The sequence below is a fragment of the Hirsutella rhossiliensis genome (assembly GCF_020360975.1).
Source record: "Hirsutella rhossiliensis strain HR02 chromosome Unknown scaffold00010, whole genome shotgun sequence".
Lineage (NCBI taxonomy): Eukaryota > Fungi > Ascomycota > Sordariomycetes > Hypocreales > Ophiocordycipitaceae > Hirsutella > Hirsutella rhossiliensis.
In genome coordinates, this window is record NW_025408676.1 from 1,889,984 (window position 1) to 1,908,946 (window position 18,963).

At 57.9% G+C, this 18,963-nt stretch overlaps 5 protein-coding genes across 5 annotated transcripts; 4 read left to right on the forward strand and 1 right to left on the reverse strand.

Moving 5' to 3' along the window:
• Positions 1-1,553: 1,553 nt before the first annotated feature.
• Positions 1,554-6,475, forward strand: HRG_08548 (PIF1-like helicase domain-containing protein; the record flags this gene model as incomplete). Its single annotated transcript, XM_044867019.1, has 13 exons — positions 1,554-1,622; positions 1,689-2,478; positions 2,767-2,805; positions 2,882-3,153; positions 3,344-3,356; positions 3,443-3,666; positions 3,710-3,911; positions 3,977-4,209; positions 4,403-4,494; positions 4,556-5,099; positions 5,165-5,440; positions 5,661-6,097; positions 6,163-6,475. The coding sequence occupies 13 exons, from the start codon at positions 1,554-1,556 to the stop codon at positions 6,473-6,475; spliced, it is 3,504 nt and encodes a 1,167-aa protein (XP_044717906.1).
• A 648-nt stretch (positions 6,476-7,123) lies between these two features.
• Positions 7,124-7,938, reverse strand: HRG_08549 (MULE transposase domain-containing protein; the record flags this gene model as incomplete). The annotated part of the gene is made up of 2 exons (XM_044867020.1): positions 7,124-7,161; positions 7,359-7,938. 2 exons carry the CDS (start codon positions 7,936-7,938, stop codon positions 7,124-7,126), a joined length of 618 nt encoding a protein of 205 aa, XP_044717907.1.
• A 600-nt stretch (positions 7,939-8,538) lies between these two features.
• HRG_08550 (ATP-dependent DNA helicase) lies at positions 8,539-13,651 on the forward strand (the record flags this gene model as incomplete). Its single annotated transcript, XM_044867021.1, has 3 exons — positions 8,539-8,570; positions 10,371-11,249; positions 13,621-13,651. 3 exons carry the CDS (start codon positions 8,539-8,541, stop codon positions 13,649-13,651), a joined length of 942 nt encoding a protein of 313 aa, XP_044717908.1.
• Positions 13,652-15,525: 1,874 nt separating this feature from the next.
• Positions 15,526-16,777, forward strand: HRG_08551 (uncharacterized protein; the record flags this gene model as incomplete). Its single annotated transcript, XM_044867022.1, has 3 exons — positions 15,526-15,754; positions 15,836-16,374; positions 16,601-16,777. The coding sequence occupies 3 exons, from the start codon at positions 15,526-15,528 to the stop codon at positions 16,775-16,777; spliced, it is 945 nt and encodes a 314-aa protein (XP_044717909.1).
• Positions 16,778-17,321: 544 nt separating this feature from the next.
• Positions 17,322-18,572, forward strand: HRG_08552 (PIF1-like helicase domain-containing protein; the record flags this gene model as incomplete). The annotated part of the gene is made up of 1 exon (XM_044867023.1): positions 17,322-18,572. The coding sequence occupies one exon, from the start codon at positions 17,322-17,324 to the stop codon at positions 18,570-18,572; it is 1,251 nt and encodes a 416-aa protein (XP_044717910.1).
• Positions 18,573-18,963: the final 391 nt, after the last annotated feature.

Genomic DNA, 18,963 nt, shown 5'->3' on the forward strand with positions numbered 1-18,963 from the left:
CTTTGGCAAAGCTGGGGTAGCAGGTCGCACGTGGAGACCAGCCGAGGGCCGGGACGGTGGACGCACATAGGGAGGGTAAATGGGGATTACAAAGGGTAGTAGTATTGCATCGCTTCGGTACCATAGGCAAGCATTATAAGGAAGAAACGCCACGGCCATGAGAGTAGTGATCGTTAGGAAGCTTCCCACTCGGAAAGAAATAGTGTACGCCAAGAAGCGAGATTATCCAAGTGGAAGTGCTCCGGAGCCAAAACTTTCTAGCCTGTTGCCAATCCACGCTAGTCGACGTCGAGGAGGCAGTAGCATGGCGGACAGTCCTGCAGGGAAGCTAGGCGAGGCGGCCGCTCACCGTGGAGCCTGTTCGTTGTCAGTCGAGGATGGAGAAGAGGGTAGGAACGGGGGAGTGCCTGTTTCGGGGTGCGGAGATGATACAGGGCAACTCCGAGAAGGGCACAGAGCACGGGAGACAAGGTTGGGGCGGTTCGGGAGATACAGATCAGTGGCGAATGAAGCATTAACGTTCCGGCTGATTCAGCCTAAGCAGTCTGCGGTCGAAGAAACCGCATGGAGAAAGCATGCAGAGGCGATCGCAAAGTCACTGCCGAGAAGACCGCCGCGAGGCGGTTTGCGGTCAAGCAGAGCACGGAAGTCCCGTAATTTGGTCAGCAGCGGAAATTCCGCGCAACGTCAGTCACCGAGTCCGCTTCCGAGGTTCGTGTTGCCTACAGAACGTGGAGACCAGGGGCAGTGGGCTCTAACAGTCCGCCCTTCATCGGCCGTTTTGCCCCAGGAGAGGGTCCTGAAGGTGACGGGCAGGGAGATAAGGTGGCGACCGGCGGTGTCCCGGGTGTTCGTTCGAAAAAGGGACCGACGCTCCGACCTATCCAGCCCAAGGATACGACTTTCCAAGACCTAAGACGAACGGCGCAATTTGCAGCATCGATTGCATGGGGTTTGCCCAAGCTCCGTCGGGGACCGGTTCGGCGGCCAAGGGCACAGGTGGGTGTGGACGATGGCGCAGCAGAGGCAGCGGACGGCTCGCTGCGCGGACAGAGGCAGTCCCGGAGGCGGGAGAGAGCCCGTCTTCCTAGCCGGGATGGGCGCCCGATAAAACAGGTCCGAAGTGGAATCGGAAGGCATAGGAGACGGGAGCTGCAGGCCGAAGACCTGGCGAGTGTGCTGCGCTTTTTGGAGGAAGACTTTGCCTTGAAGGAGAGATTGTCTAACGATCAGACGTGGTGCACGCCAATACCGCTCGAGAGGAAGGTGTCGACGGTGCGAGACTTCTATCAGGCGTTCCACGATGCGAGCACGTTGCCGATACGGACCTGCATGGTGTGCTACCGCAAGTGTACGAGAGGAGAGTTGAGGAGATTACATGGGATCATTGGCTGTCAAGTTGCGTACCAAAGGGCGGCCGCTCACCATTTTCATGCCGGAGTTGCTTTCCTGAGGGCGAGTCCGTGTCGGTGTGCGCCGAGTGTGGCCGATGCCTGGCGCGCAGGAGCCTGTCGCCGGCGATCCACCTTCACAGTCGCCTTGGCTGCGAGCACATGTTCCCCGATGAGCTCAAGGGACTGACGCCGGTCGAAGAAGCTCATCTCGCTGAACTCATGTTACGGGTTTGTCACGAGATATAGCATTCCGGGCGGGCAGAGGCAGAGCGTGAAGTATCCGAGGCATGTCAGGGCCACATCACGGTGTTTCCGAACAATGTGCAGGAGCTGGCCACAAAGTGCTCCCGCACCCCTTTGCAAGCACTGGACGAGATCCACATCTCGTGGCAGGGCGCGGAGAAGCCGGCACCGAGCGACCTGTCGAGTCTCTTGTCGGTGAGGCGGCGGGTGGTCGAGAGGGCCCTTGTCTGGCTGAAGCGGAACAACCCCCACTACGCCGAGATCGAGATCGACGCGGCGGAGATGGAGAGCTGGGGAGACTCGATACACGGGTACCGTCGTCGGTGTGCGATCGTATGGAGCGGAACGAGCCGTCTGGGTGGGAGAAGCGCGGACGGCGCACGTTGTGCCGCCCACGGAACGCGCCATGGACGAGGAGGGCCGGTGGAGATCGAGGAGCTCTTCGCCCTGCTCAACCAAGGACAAGAAGCCGGCGGCCAGGGTGAAGGTCACGGGCCCAACGGAGAAGGCGCGGTTCGCGATGGAAGTGACGCCTGCCCCGACCAGAACGTTCCAGCGATCAACGAGGTGACGTCTTCTGGCATGTTCGCGCTCGACGGACCGCCAGACGTCGCGGACGTGGAGAAGCTGCAGTTTGCCTGTGACGCTGTTGGTGAAGGTGCCGACGACGGCCGTGCGGGCCAGGCGTGGGTCGGGTCCCTAGCCGGGGTTCGGGGCGTGGCGACGGTGGTTGTGAGCCATACATCCGGGTTTCGCGGGGGTGAGTTTACCGATTCCTTTGAGGCGTCCTTCTTTGCCAGGACGTTCCCGACCCTGTTCCCATTTGGCGTTGGGGACCAAGGCTGGTTGAAGAGACCATGGTCGACGCGGGAAGGTCACGGCCAACTTGCGAGGCAGGGCTGTCGAGGCAGAGGCGGCCGCGGAGACCCGTATCGTCTCGAAGCTTGAACCTTCAGGCGTGGGCCGAGATCGTGCTCCGGCGCCATGGTGGTCGATTTGCACTGCACCACATCTTCGCATTTCTCGTCTTCAACATGGGGTGCGATCGAGGAACCGCCGGGTCAGCATGTTGAGTGTGGGAGGAAGAACTTCCGCAAGGTAGAGCGCATCGTGCGTTCGATGACCACAGAAAGGCTAGCGGCGGCGAGGGTCGAGTTGGAGAGCTCGGGTAAGACGACCGATGGTGACGTGAAGGAGCTTCTCAGGAGCCTCTCGCTTTACGGCCACCGGCAGCCCATGTCGAGAGGTCCGTCTCAATATGCGGCGGAAAATCCAGTCGCTCATCGTCGGATATGGCGTGCCGGCCATCTGGTTCACCATCAACCCGAACGACATTACGAACCCGGTGAAGCTGCGACTGGCGGCATACCGCACACGCGATCCCGACGCGGCCGAGGAGTTCTTAGAAGGCCTTGGGGATGCGTATAAGCGGGCACGGCTGGCGATATCGGATCCCATGAGCTCGGCCGTGTTCTTCCACCGCGAGATGAAGCTGTTCTTCGATCATTACGTGAAGGTCGGTGAAGAGTCGGTATTCGGGCGCATCGGCAAGTACTATGGCGCCGTGGAGACGAACGAACGAGGGCGCTTCATGTTCACGGCTTGCTCTGGCTGCACGGGAACGCGCATCTCAGCTCGATGCTTGCCGACATCCACGGGGAGGATCAGGCGGCGTATCGCGAGCGAATCGTCCGATACATCGATAGCGTCTTCTCAGAGGTAAGAATGCCTACCTAAGATATGCCACCGGGAGCCTGAAGTACTCTTCTGATGGCCAAGTGGGGCCGGGTTGACGTGCAAGGCAGGATCTGGACCAGGAAAGTTTTGCGCCGTGCAAGCGGAGCGATCTGTGACGGGCGGTATTGGTTCCCTGCTGGACAACGCCGCGCAGTTCTCGGCCGCGTTTATCGAGGAGGCCAACTTCTGTGCCGGCGCGACGCAGGTGCACACGCATAGCCCGACCTGTGTGAAGTATTCCTTGGGCAAGGAGGGCGGAAGGGGACCTCTGCCGGTTCAAGGCGCCATGGAGGTTAGTCGACAAGACCGCCCTCACGGCAGACGGGGTGCTGCAGATCCGGAGGACACACAGCATGGTCAATCGATGGAACGAGGCTATTGCTGTCGGGCTCCGGCACAACCATGATATTTCCTTCATTGCGACGCAGCGCAAGACAATGGCCCTCATCTATTATGTCACGAACTACGCGACCAAGGTGGAGGACCCGGTGTGGAAGCGTGTGGCGGCCGCGGCCGAGCTCCTGGCCGCCTCAACAGGTGATGGCACGGCCAACGGAGGGCGGGACGGTGGCGGAGACGCTGCCACCGATGACCCTGTCAAGGGAACAGGACGCGACAGTTCCTGATGAGAGTGGCGAACCGCGTGTTCACGGAGCGTCCGCTATCACAGGTCGAGGTCGTCGCTCACCTTCTCGGATATCCGGCCGAGTTCACCGACAGCAGCGCGTGGGCGTACCTGAACTGTTCTCTGCTGTACTGGGAAGTCTTTCGGCGATGGCGGCATCTCCGAGAAGCCAGTGGCGCTGCGGCTATGGATGACACCTTGGATGAGTCGGTCGTCGTCGAAGAAGAAGGCCTGAGAATCTCCCACGTCGAGGCGTACCAGCACCGGGAGAGCTGCTGAAAGGCCTATGCCTGTATGACTACATATCGATCGTCAGACTGAAACGCATCGGCAACGACGAGAGCTGGGCGGCAGGGAGATGTCTTTCGAGGATGGATGGGCGCCGGGACGACGCTGGGTTCAGGTGCTCAGGCGGCCGGGCAAGCACGCTACCGTCTGCCTCGACGGCTACCTGAGCAAGGACTTCACCTACGATGACGAGTCGTGCTACCGGAGGTGTGTATGGCAACTGCTCTGTCAGCGGGCATTATCGGAGAGGCTAACCTACCCCCTGAAGGGCAGCCGTGCAGCATCTTGCGCTGTTCGTGCCGTGGGAGTCCTTCCTCGGCGAAGGAACAGGTGAGATCAACAGCATCTGGGCGCGGGCTCGAGACGCTATGGCCCCGAGAATATCATGTCTCGTCGACAACGTGCAGCTGCTTCGACGATCCGCCGAAGACGCAAAACGCGACGCCAAGCAATGGGCAGCCTCGTCCGGCGATGGCGACCCGACGGTCGCACACGTCGAGGAGGGTGGAGCAGGCGAGGCGGGCGCGGAGTCTGCAGCGACATATCAGCCCAACAGCATCGGAGACGCAACGCGGCTCATCGACGTCGTCCGAGGTGCAGTGGGAGCGAATCAGGTGACGGCCAAGTCGCCGGAGCTCATGGCAATGATACAGCAGCTCTGTCGGTTTCAGCAATCGGCGCTGCGCTCGACGGCCGAGCTCGAGGCCACGGCGCTGATCGAACGAGGAGAGGCGGTTAAGCATGCCAGGGCGGGTATTTTCCGGGCCGCACTACCGCCGCAGGATCAGGTCAAGGCTATCAAGTCGCAGCAGGTAAGTGCCTCGAAGGAGGGAGAGGATGATCCAGGGATACAAAGCACGCCCGCCGCCTGGGAAAGCGATCGCCGCGCAGCGTTGCGAAGGGTGATGACCGGTTTCGGGAGGACGAGGTCGAAATGACGATGGCCGACTCCGACGAGACCGCTATCGACGCAGGGGCGGGAATGGACGTTCAGTTTGGCCCATCAACCTCCTTCCTCGCGGCGGGCAAGGTGTTGGCAACACGGCTGACGCTGAACAAGAGGCAGTCCATCGCTTTTCTGATAATATGCCGCCAGCTCGATTTGATGCAGCAGACCGACGGGGCGATGCCTGCCAGCTGCGCCAGTTCGTCGGTGGCGAGGGCGGTACCGGCAAGTCGCGAATCATCGAGGCACTCGTCGAGCTGTTCAGTAAAAGAGCCTTTCGAATCGTCTGCTGATCACGGCGACGTCGGGGACTGCGGCGGCGCGGATCAACGGCATCACGATCCACTCCGCCTGCGGGTTCACTAAAGACCAAGGGCGGGGGCGCGAACATGGTCAAAGACCTTGACGGGTGCGGCTGCCGAAACAGGCGGAGCGGTTCATCCACGGCCAGTCTCGAATGGATTGGCAGGAGAAGGATGTGCTCGTCATCGACGAGGTGAGCATGCTCGGGGCGCGGACGCTGCACGCCGTGAACGAGCGGCTTCGCCGGCTTCGCGGATCGCGGCAAGATTTCGGGGGGATCCCCATCGTCCTCTTCTGCGGAGATTTTCAGCAGTTCCGGCCGGTCCAAGAGAGGTCGATCGTCCTGCCTAGCGCGGCCATCTCGTGGGACGTAGACAACTCGTTCAAGGCCGAGCAGCGTCACCAGCACGACAAAGCGCACGCACTGTGGAAGAGGTTCACGACGGTCGTCATGCTGGACGAGCAGATGCGCGCCGCCGGCGACCCGGAGCTGCAGAGGCTGCTGAAGCGGATCCGTCTAGGCGTGCAGGATCGGACGGATCTAAACCTCCTCAACTCAAGGTGCTACCGGGAGGAAGGCGGATCCCTTGGGAGACGGGCATCACCGTGGTGACGCCGCTCAATAGGAATCGGTGGAACCTGAACATGGAGGCGAGCCTGGCGTTCCGGGTCCAGCAGCGGTCGACGATGCGCATTTTCATCTCCGAGCACAAGTGGAAGGAGGAGCTGCCGACGGAGGAAGAGGCGATCATGATACTCAACCAGGGCGACGATAGCGCGATCCCGGTGCCGGCCGTCTTCATGTTCGTGGCCGGGATGCCCATCGTGGTGAACCACAACACCCACCAGGGGCTGAAGCTAGTGAACGGCGCGAGCTACTCGGCGGTGGAGGTCATTGTCGACAAGGCGTACCCGGGCATCGGATCTCGGCCGATATGACGATCCACTTCGGGCCGCCGGCGGGGATCATTCTCGAATCGGAGACGACGAGATATCTCCACTTCGTCGGGATGCCGCCGGGCACGATCTTGTTGACACCCATGACCGTTAAGATACAGTGCCAGCGAAAAAGGCCGTGGCAACGCAACGACGTCAGCCGAAAGGGTTTGCCGTGCGCAGCAGCGTTCGCGTGCACGGACTACAAGGTGCAGGGCAAAACGCTGGAGCGCGTGGCCCTCGAGCTGCGAGGACACGGACGACGAAGATGGATGGAACGGTGGTGCCCTCGCAGTGCGACCCGTACGGCCTGTACGTGCAGCTATCGCGCTGCCGAACTCTAGACGGCATCATGCTCGTGTCCAAGGTGCGGGACAGAGACTTGGTGGGCAACCGGGTCCCCGAGGAGATGACTGCCGCACAGGCCAGGCTCGAGGTACTGAGCGAGAGGACCGTTGAGGAGGCGTTGCGCTGGCTGGACGGTGATGCTGAAGAGTCAAGGCGGCCGCGCTAGGTGACGCGATGAAGAGTTCGGCAGGCGGGAAGAGTCGGCAGTGGTGGGATAAGGCACGCGAAAAGGCAACAGAAGCCGGGGGAAGGGCAGCGACCAACAAGGAGGGAGGCAAGGAGGGACCAATCACAAGGGACCAATCAAGGGGCGGAGAACTTTTGGGGGGAGAGGGCGGGGTCTGCGGGGCACGTTAGAAGGCCTTTCGTTCCTCAAGGCAAACGCCCTTCGGGCTGAATTAGGGCAAATTTATAGGAGGGAAGATAGGGCTAGGGTTACCTTGCTGGTCTGAAAACTCTGTACAGAGTAGATCCCACTGATCTCTACACTCCTCAGCCGTACGAGCCCTGACGACTGAAGCCCAGGCATCACGGATACCGTCAGCTGTGTGCTCAAAGGCCCGCCTAGGAGCCGGGGGTGGTATTGGGTTTCCATCGTCATCGTTATGATCATCTTGATCCTGAACGTACAGATCTGCCAGTTGTGAGGCATGTTGAACCTGGTGATCAGCAGCACGGTCGATAGGTCGGTCCTCGTCAATAGCGTCATCTGCCTGTATCGGATCGTCGAGGGCGGCTGCTGCAGCGAGGCGAGTCTCTTCTTCTGGCCTGTCTCCGCCAATCTCGGTACCATCGAGGGATCCGTGCCACTTCTTCTTGATATGAAGGACCACGTTCTTAATCATGTGCCAGACGCACAGTTGCTGTTGTGTCAATGGAAAGACAGAGTCAAGGGCGTTCTTCAGGGCGGTATCGAAGTCAGTAATCACAACGCCCGGGTCCGGAATATCAGCCTGCTGGCCGGCCTCACGCAACTGCGAGAGGATCCATTGGAACGCGCCCTCGTCTTCCTTAGCCGCGAGGCCGAAGCCTATACTGAAGCTCTTGTGTAGCCCTGTTGTACCAATGATCTGTAGAAGCGGCATGTTGAAGCGGTTGACCTTATACGTATTATCCATAATTCAGCCCGAAGGGCGTTCTACTCAGTCAGAAAGAATCGAGCATAAAACCTCCTCTGATTGGCTAATTGGCCTCCCCTGTACTCAACTCGTGCGGGAATTGGTCGACCGCGAACGCCACCAAATGAAGGCCTCGGCACAGACCCCTGAGCGGTGACCCCTGAGCGTTGACCAGGTAACTAGCAAGCTCTTCAAGAGCTTTCAGTTCTAAACACGATTCTGGCCCAATCAGCCACTGCCCTTTATTCAGCCGTAGGCTGACTTAACATTAATCGAGGAAGTTTTCCCCAAATATGAGGGTTTGGTGCTGACAGATCTGGAACCCGGCCTGCGTCATCAGAGACGTTACTGGGGCGTCATACGGCGAGGTCTTTCGAAGAGTCGATTGACCAGCCGCGGGTAGTGCTGGGGACGCCAATTCCACCAAGCCAAGGAAGTGCCCGCTCCTTTCGGACTCTTGCGCCAACACCCTTGATGCAGTCGACGACTGAGCAGGCCGCGCCACACTCAGGCTTGTCTGCTATGAGAGAAGCAGCACAAGTGGTATAGATTACTCTTATGTGGCTGCTAGATTCCATAAGGGGGGGAAGAACTCTCAAGATGATCCCTCGAAAGCCAGGGCAAGGACCAAGGTAGCCGCGATCCAGCGCGACCACCGGTCACGACGTCGCGCAGGGGGAGGTTGTGTCACTGACGCCAACGATATCTCAGCTGGGCGTCTTACAAGGCTCGGAGTTGGCTGGAGAATGTATTTATCCTCGTGCTGTGGTTCGCAATAGCTTCTACGGGCTGACCATGGAACATAGATGCGAGCCCAGATCGACTACGGACGGGTGGGTTTCAAGGTGGGGGTATGATACCTAAGGAAGGAGACGACAGGGGCCAGTTCTCAGAGTCTGATATTGACGCTGAGGATTATGTCAACGTCCTGCTTTCACCCGCTCGACCACGCAGGTATCTCGAGCGATTGGGGATCGAGCCGGACTCTGAACCTGGTGAGGAAGACGAGGACGGTGACAGGAACAATGATTCTGTGGATAGAAGCCCACTTCGCCGTCGGCCGCCGCAGCCGTCCGCACGGCCAAGGCGTGGTCGCCGAGGTCCCGCCCCAGGTACAGGAGGGCGGCCAAGAAGGTCTCGGAGAGAAACACGATCGTCGAGACCGCCACGACGTCTTCGGAGTCCAGTGATAATTCCACCGGAAGAATTGGCGGTCTTCCATGCGCAAGATCCGGTGTGGAATGGCGACCTCGACGCTTGTGCCTTGACCGACCGCGATAAGGCCACCCTGCGCGAGTTCTGGACTAAGCTTGACAATGACCAGATGGAATACTGCAGCCGATGCCGCGAGTGTTGGTTTCAGATGGAAATAGATTATGACGGCATTTGCTCGCGTTGCTATCGAAAGGATGAGAAGCGTGGCCCCGACGAACCTTATTTCTTCTCTGCCGAAAATCAACTCGACTTTGGCCCTGTGCCGGCCCGATTGCCTGAGCTTACGCCTACTGAAGAGTCGTTGATCGCTCGCGTGCACGTCCACGTCAATATCATGCTGGTGCGGGGACAGCAGTACAAGTATCGGGGGCACGTCGTTCACTTTCTCCGCGAGGTTGGCTTGGTGTACAACCAGCTCCCGCTTCTGCCGCGGGAGTTGAACACGGTGTTGCTGCGTCCTGCCAACACGTCGTCACACGCCAATCTCAGTCGGCAATTCACCCGCCAGTTCCGTGTGCGCCGCCAGGCGGTTATGATATGGCTTGACTACCTCCGCCATCATCATCCTGGCTATCGATGCATCGTCATCGACGAAGAGCGACTGAGCCAACTGCCCGAGGACGGCAATGCGGTGGATGCCATCCCCCAAAGTCAGGTGGAGGCTGCCGATGTGGGACCGGAGGAAGATCAGGAGGCAGAGCCTGAGCTAGAGGACGCGGCTGCGGTGCCTGACCTGTTGGCCAAGGACACGGAGCTCGATGCTCTGCGGTCTGTTCTCGCGGGCGAACCAGAAGCGAACGCAAGGCTTCCTCTCGCCACAGGCTCCCAGGGGCGGGGGCAGCACGGGCTGCGGCTGCCGAATATACGGCACACGCCGATCAATGAGTTCAATCGCTCTCATGCCCTGCTCTCCTTGGCATTCCCCTGCCTCTTTCCAGACGGCAGAGCCGACTTTGTGGAACCTCGCTTGCGGTCAATTGAGTACAAGGATTACATCGAGCACGCGATGCGGTGGCACGACGGCCGTTTTGCACGGCACCCGACCTTCCGTTTTGTCGCGTTCAACACTCTGATGCGGTCCCAAGCACGCGCGCGGTCGAGATTCTTCGTGAAGCAACATGACGGCACCCGCGAACAACTCACGCGAGAGCAGCTTATTCAGGCACTTGAACACAGCGAAGATCCGAGGCGCAGGCGCTGATCAACTCGATCACAAGGCATGCGGTGTCGATTCGCGGTACGCGCCCCTTTTGGAACAGAAAGAGGCAGGACCTCGAGGCGTATGCATACAGCCTGGGCTGTCCTGGCGCATTTATCACATTCAGCCCAGCCGATTTGCACTGGCGGAGCCTCTACCAGCACATGCCCCGATATGGAGAATGGCTGCGCGTTTCCGAGCCGGAGAGGATGGCATTGTCGCGGTACTTATTGCGACAGAACCCTCACATTGCTGCTTTCCACTTCTACCGCCGATACTGCTTCTTTCGAGATATCGTGTTGCGGAAGAAGTTCAACGTCACGGATTACTGGGATCGGTACGAATGGCAAGGGCGTGGTAGTCCGCACAACCACGGTCTGTACTGGATGAAGGAGGGCCCCGCCGCCGACATGGAGGACGAAGCCGCTCGAGACCTGTTTGCACGCACGTGGGGCTTCCACATCACGGCCGTGAACCCGGAGCCCCGTAGGACTGTGCCTCGGGGGGAGGGTAACCCGCTGAGCGTAGATCCGCTGGGCGTGGAGATGACATTCCTGCGGCTCTCGCAAATTGTCAACCGTTGCCAGCGCCACAGATGCAATACCACGTACTGCTTGCGTGTCAGAAAAGGAAGCGGCGACCTGGCGAGGGACATGGAAGGAGCTGCTGCCGATATTGAGGCGGCCAACGCAGCCAATCCGGAAAGGGAGTGTCGTTTTGACTTCCCCCGTGCCTTGCGAGAGCTGGCCGCGGTCATCAGGAAGGAAGGCAAGTCGTACTACATCTTCGAGGCGGCCCGCAACGACAGCCTTATGAATCATTTCAACCCTGCCATCATTCTGGGATGGCTGGCCAACATTGACATATCTCCATGCACCAGCTTGCAAGCAGTCATTACGTACGCTGCCAAGTATTGCAGCAAATCGGAGAAGAAGACAGAGCCTTACTGCAGGCTGGCGGATCAGGTTTTGCCGCATACAGCACACCACCAACCCCTGTTGTCTTTCTCCTCTCGCCTTATGAATAAGTTGATTGCCGAGAGAGATTATTCAGCGCAGGAAATTTCCACTTGCTGCTCAACATCCCTCTGCAGGAAGGGACTCGGATGGTTGTGTACGTCGACTGCCGCCCGTCAGAGCAGCATGCACGGTCCTACCGCGTCGATGATGATGTCAGAGAGGCTGTCGGCAGCTACCGGAAATATCTGCAGAGAAATGACCAGCATGAGAGTATTACTTATCTCGAGTACCTGCAGCTGTACAATCTCAAGACATGGAGGAGACTCGGTGCGAACGCGAAGAAGAGGTTCTGTCCTACTTTCCTCGGTACAGGCCAGTGGAAACCTCAACCCAGTTTCATGACTTCTGCCGTGTCAAGTTGATGATGGCCCATCCGCACCGCGCTCCGGAGGAGTTGCTTGCTGTGGACGGGCAGCTGTGTGAGTCCTTTGTTGCGGCGTACCAGTGCTGTCGGCGGCGACACCATTTCCATGAGGACGACCATTACGGGAGGTGGGGACAAACGAGCTCCAGGCGGAGGACGATGAGTTTGTGCAGGAGGTGCATGACGAGCCCATCGCAGAGGAGGACTGGCATGAGCTCGCCCACATGCTGCCAGACCGGCCGCTGGAGGAAGAAGACATCGACGTACTTGGCCGGCGAAATATCGACGTGAATTATGACTGGACTCCTCACGTCGGACGATACACCAACGACGACATTCTCAGCGGCAACTACTGGGAGCAACGCAAGGCGGAAAGCTCCTTTCACCTTGATGTGGAGCATCAGCCCTTGGAAGCACGCGATGCCCTGAATCCAGAGCAGCGCATAGTGTATGACACGGTGATGGGTCACTTTCTCGCCCAGGACCGTTCCCAGTTGCTACTCCATGTGGATGGTGGCGGTGGCACAGGCAAGTCATATCTCATCAACCTGCTCTCGGCGCACCTCCAGGCTGCGACACGTGGAGAGGACACCTGTCTGGCGTGCCGCACCGACAGGCGTCGCAGGAATCAGATATCAGGCACTACTTTGCACTCGCTGCTTCACCTCCCGATCAACAAGGACTTCAGGCCGCTCTCCGCCATCGACAAAGCCCAGCTCCAGAAGAAACTGAAGGATATTCAGTACCTAATCATCGACGAGAAAAGCATGCTGGGACTGCGTATGCTATCCTGGATTGACGACCGTCTCCGCGAGGCATTTCCGCATAGGAACGAGGAGTTCTTTGGCGGACTCAATGTCCTTTGGTGGGCGACTTCTTCCAGCTTCCTCCTGTTCTACAGAAACCGCTATACTACGACAAAGAGGTGCAGGGAGTAGAGATCAAGGGAAGGAACGCGTATATGCGCTTCGATAAGACTGTCTTCCTGAGCGTTGTTCAGCGGCAGTGCGGCGATGACCAGGCGGCCTTTCGCAAGGCTCTCGGGGAACTGCGGCTGCTCCAACTATCCTACGAGTCCTGGAAACTTCTCTCTGGCCGCGTGCAGGCAAAGCTAGACGATCAAGAGGTCGCCAGGTTCGCCGACGCCTTACGGGTATACGCCACGAAAGACCGGGTGAACGAATATAACCATTACCACCTTGACCGCCTCAACCGACCAGTCATCCAGGTCATCGCTACAAACGTTGGCCCCGGCGCGACAGCTGCTCCGGACGACAAGGCGGGCAACCTTGCGAAGCAGATCCCGTATGCATTGGCGCCCGTCTGATGCTGACGTCCAACCTTTGGCAGCCAGTTGGCCTCTGCAACGGCGCACGCGGTACGGTATACGATATCGCCTGGGCGCCTGGAGCTGACCCCATGCAAGACCCTCCCTGCGTGATCATGATGGAGTTTGACAAGTACACGGGGCCGGTATTCCTGACCACCGCAGATGGCAGGAAGATTGTCCCCATTCTGCCAGTAGACAGGGACTTCCTCGTCGGAGCCACACTCTGCACTCGTACGCAGTTTCCCCTGATCGTGTGTTACGCCATTACAGTTCACAAGTCGCAGAGCATCACCGAAGACACGATCGTGACGGATCTGTCCTGCCGTGACTTTCAGACCGGATTGAGCTACGTGGCCGTCTCGCGTGTGAAAACGCTGCAGGGTCTGATGCTGGATGCCCCGTTTGACCGCAACCACCTGACTTATGCGTCGCCACCGGAAGGAATTAAGATGAAAATGAGGGATCAGCAACTTCGCAAACGACAGGTTCTCACCCAGAATCCGTACAAGACAGGCCACGGGCATACGTAACTCCACTTGATGCTACTCGCGACAAGAACGACACTTTCCAAGGCACAGATTGTATGATTGTAGATACTGTATTGATTGTTCGGTGACTGCTCGACTGGTAGCCAGACTCGCAGCCTTCGGCTGATTGTACGCCTTGCACCACAACCCTAAAGACTAAAGTGCAAGGCGTAGCGCAGTATTTTTCCTTACACCAGCCTAGATGGCCGCTGCTTCCCTTTCCCGTCGAATCCATCAAACCCACCAGTTTGCTAAGGGTATCCAGGTTCAAATATCGCCGCCGCCGGCCTACCTCTCAAGATTCCCCGGTTACCCTGCTTCTGGGAAGTAGTTCAGTTCCCTCCCTGATCATTCAGACCCGATCTAACTGCTTCAGACAACCTCCCTATCGAGATCTATCACGGTATTGGACATTGGCCCTCACAAAGCTTCACTTTCCGAGCGATACCTAGCGGTCTAGGTGTTAAGAGGTGGATATATATACGGTCACATGGAGGTCGATATACCCCAGGCAGTCCGCAACTGCCGTGCCTGCAAGCAAGACCTGCCCGAAGTCGAATTTCGAAGCGTAAAGGATACCACTAAGTTTACAGGACAGTGTGCTAGCTGTAGGGCACACCGAAAGGAACGGGTAACCAAGTCCCGAGCCGCCGTTGCCGCGATGCGAAATATCGCCTCAAGGCTACCACCACGCAAAGCCACGAAGAGAACTGATTCGCTAGCTAACCTGACGCCCCCAAGGCGGATTGCGCCAACGCCTGCGTCTGTGAACGGCTTACAATCTCTTGCCACGCCTGCCTTATTCTGTGGCCTGGCCCCCGCACTCCAGGGACTGCCTAGATCTCTGCTGAGGCCATCTATCCCAAGCGCTGCAGAGGGACCTTCTCCTGTCCATCCTACCCTTAGCCTGCCAAGAGTAGTTCTGGGCACGCCGATTCCGCAAACGCCGATTCCTCAAAACACTCTTCCTACCACTTCTTCTTTACTATCACAGGATCATCGCCGCGGCCGCTATACCCGTCAAGGCACTTTCAACCCACGGCCACGGCCACAGCCTCAAGAGCGACAGTTTGATCGGATAGTTGATCCACCTTTTACAGCGGACCTTAATCTGCCCGCCCTTAGTGAGGAAGATCAGGCGCTTGTGTGGGAGTTCTATACTGCCCTGAATGACGACAAGATGCATAGTTGCATTCGCTGCCAGGAGCGTTGGTTCGATATGAAGCGAAATAGCTCGAAAATCTGCAGTCGCTGCATTGGTCGAGACAGGAAGAAAGCCCTCGACGAGCCCTACTTCTTTAGCGCTGCGAATAACCTTGACTTTGGGGGAAGCCCCCGCCAATCTACCTGATCTAACGATGGTCGAGGAGATGCTCATCGCTAGGGTTCACGTACATGTGAAAGTCTTGCAGGTGCGTGGCGCTCAATACAAATATCGCGGTCACGTTGTCCACTTCCTTCGCAATGTTGGCAGGCTCTTTGAAGAGCTCCCAGTCCTACCTGAAGAGCTAGATATCGTCCTCCTGCGGCCTCCTAATATGGAGGGCGACCCTCTTCCGGCAGCAGTTTGCTCGCGATTTCCGGGTACGTCGCTCATGCCTGTCGGCCTGGCTGCATTACCTACACCGTCACCACCCGGGCTATCGCGATATCGTTGTGAGCCAGAATCGCCTGCAACGGATTCCTCTTGATGGCAGCATAGTTGCTTCCATTGCCAGCCAAGTGGCTGACATACCTGACGGCGAGGTCCCCCAAGGCCCCGTTGAGGAGGTTGTGGAAGAGGACCCTAGCGATGCCGATGCATCAGCGATCCCGAATTTGCAGGTCACTGATACCGAATTGAACGCTCTGCAGTCCCGATTTCTTGATGGGACCCTAACCTGAGCGCATGACTGATCTGGAGTATATGCCGCGTAGCGCAGACTCACCACCAGATGCCACTGCCTTCCATTCGCAGGACCCCTATCGACGAATTCAACCGTTCCCAGCCGCTGTTAACGCTCGCGTTCCCTACCCTCTACCCTGACGGCAAGGCCGACTTCGTGGAGCCTCGCTTACGGAGCATCACGTATCAGGACTACCTTGGCCATGCGATGAGATGGCATGACGGACGTTTTGCCCGCCATAAGACGTGGCCTTTCGTCGCCCTCAACACGATGTTACGTGCGCAGGTCCGAAAGCGAAGTGACTACTTCGTCAAGCAACGCGACAGCCGCCGTCAACCCCTTACCCGCGCCGCCCTAGAGGAAGCGATGGCTGAGCCTGACGAACCGGAGGCTCAGGCCCTGATCCAGTCAATCACGCGCCAAGCCGCGGTAATCAGGGGCACCCGGCCGTATTGGTATAAGCAAAGGAAGGAATTGGAAGCATATGCCTATAATCTAGGCAAGCCTGGCCTTTTCGCTACTGCAAGCGCAGCCGATTACCACTGGGAATCCCTATACCGTCATATGCCTCGATTTGACGAGTGGCAAACAGCTCCTGAGGTGGCGCGGATGGCTCTATCCCGGCAACTGCTGCGGGACAACGCCCACATCGCCGCTTACCACTTCCATAAGCGTTATACGCTATTTAGGACTATTGTCCTGAAGCAGAAGTTCAACCTAACGGACTCTTGGGGCCGCTACGAGTGGCAGGGCAGGGGTTCCAGTCACCACCACGGCCTATCTTGGCTAAGTGGCCACCCAGACTTAGATGCCGACAACGATCAGTCCCGGGAGCAATTCGCCCGCATCTGGGGATATCACGTATCTGCTGTCAACCCAGAGCCTCAGCGAATACAGGCGCCTGGAGAAGGGAATCCCCTGATCGGCAATCTATTGGAGCAGCCCCTTACGGTTCAGTTCCTATCAATGGTGGTCAACCGCGTGCAACGCCACCGCTGCAGCAACTACTGTATGCAGCTCAATAAGCATACCAAGCAGGTGGAGTGCCGCTTTGGATTTCCTCACGGACAGCGCCTGCTAGCCTCCCTGACAAGGTTCCTCATTCTAAGCACTGGAACTTCAGGGCGCGCGGAACGATGGCCAGATTAACCACTACAACCGCTTGCTTACCGTTGCGTGGCTAGCCAATACAGATGTTTCGCCCTGCACGAGCCTCCAGCAGGTAATCGATTACGCGGCCAAATACTGCTCCAAGTCGGAAAAGAAGAGCGAGTCTTTTGCCCAGATCGGAAGGCCCTGATGCCCCGGGTCAAGAACCAACCCCCTTATTTCTTTCACGTCAAAGCTCCTCAATCAGCTGGTTGCTGAGCGGGATTACTCGAAGCAGGAGGTCAGCCACTTGCTCCTCGGCCTGCCGTTACAGGAAGGCTCACGAACCTGCCTGTACGTTGACTGCCGTAATCCTGACAGGCATTCCCGCTCCCTCCGTATTGACGGCGATGAGGTGGACGAGGCCCCCAACGTTTACGAAAAGTACACTCAACGCCCGGAAGCCCTAGCGGACCTAAGCTACGTCTCCTTCCTCAAGTGCTGGAATATCCGTCCTAGGGACCCTTCCAAGTGGAAGCAATGGCAGCCAGTCAACGTTAACGGCAGACCTCGTGTGTTGGTTTACTTTCCTCGCTATCAGGCTGATCCAGAAGGTCAACAGTGGCCAGATTACTGCCGTGTAAAGCTAACATTAAACCACCCACATCGGCGGGTTGATGATCTCCTCACATTTGACGGCCAGCTTTTTGGTTCTCACGCTGAGGCCTTCTCCTATTGTTGGCAGCACCACAGTCATGGTGATGACCATTACGGTCGGCCAAAAGAGGCTCGATTACATCCCCAAGATGATCAATATGAGGCTCTGCCTGTGGAGGAAGAATTTGATGACGAAGACTGGATTCGCCTCGCCGCCCTTTACCTGGGAACCCCTTACCCAGGAAGATCTTGACCTTCTTGGCCGCCGTGATATCGACGTCAATTACGACTGGACACGGCATGTGGGTACATATCCGGAACTTCGAGACGGCTACTGGAAAGACCTTATCGCTAGCCACCCCATGGCCAACGATGTGGAGGTCCTTGGCCCTCACTGGCGTAATACGCTGAATCCGCAACAACGGCTCGTGTACGACACATTCATGGGTCACTTCCAGGCGAAAAATCCTACTCAAATCCTTCTCCACGTTGATGGTGGTGGTGGCACCGGCAAGTCGTTCCTTATCAAGGTGCTTTCCTCCCATCTTCAGGCGGCCGCTCTACCGAATCCTAGCCCTATTTGCCGCGTAGCGCCAACAGGCGTTGCGAGTAACCAGATACAGGGCAGCACCATTCATTCATTGCTACGCCTCCCAGTAGGCGGTACTTTACCGACCTTCCCAGCCGACGCAGCCGCCCTTCAGTCCCGCCTACGGCACGTCAAATACCTCGTTATCGATGAAAAGAGCATGCTGGGGATTGAGCAGCTCGCGCGGATCGATTCCCGTCTGCGACAGGCCTTTCCACAGCGTAGCCTCGAGTTCTTCGGTGGTGTGAGCGTCTTGCTTGTGGGCGATTTCTTCCAGTTACCACCAGTCCGGCAAAAGCCCCTGTATTCGACTAGCACCAGCCTGTCTTCGTTGGAAAGGAGAGGGCATGTGGCCTACCGGTTATTTGACCGCACCGTCTTCCTGACCACGGTACAGCGCCAGGCTGGTGATGATCAGGCTCAGTTCCGTCAGGCGTTGCAGGAACTGCGTGAAGTCAAGTTATCCATACCGTCCTGGAACCTCCTTAGCAGTCGGGTACAGGCCAGGCTAACGCAGAGCGAGGTTGATAGCTTCAGGGCCGCTTTGCGGGTGTATTCTACAAGGGCCCGGGTCAACGAATACAACTACGAGCATATGGTGCATCTCAACGCCCCGGCAGTACAGGTGGAGGCAAAGAATCAGGGCAAGGGCGCGGGGCAGGCACCAAGCGACAATGCTGGCAATCTATCTAACAAGTTCCCTGTTGCTAAGGGCACCAGGGTGATGCTCACTACTAACCTATGGCAGCCAGCTGGCTAGTTAACGGTGCTCAGGGTACTGTATACGATATCGCCTGGAACGCAGGCGCCGAGCCATGGAAGATCCCCGGCCGTTATTATAGTGGACTTTGAAAGCTACGACGGACCGCCATATCTAACAACTAACGAGGGCAGGAAAATCTCACCCATCCTCCCAGTCAGGCGTGATTTCCTAGTGGGCAACGAGACCTGCGCTCGCACGCAGTTTCCCTGATGGTGGCGTTTGCTATCACTGTTCACAAATGCCAGAGCCTAACTAAGGATCAAATAGTTACTGATCTCGCTACACGCGACTTCCAGGCCGGTATTAGCTATGTTGCTGTGTCACGGGTTACGTCGCTGCAAGGCTTACTCCTTGAGGCGCCTTTCGATCGTCAGAGCCTCTATAACCA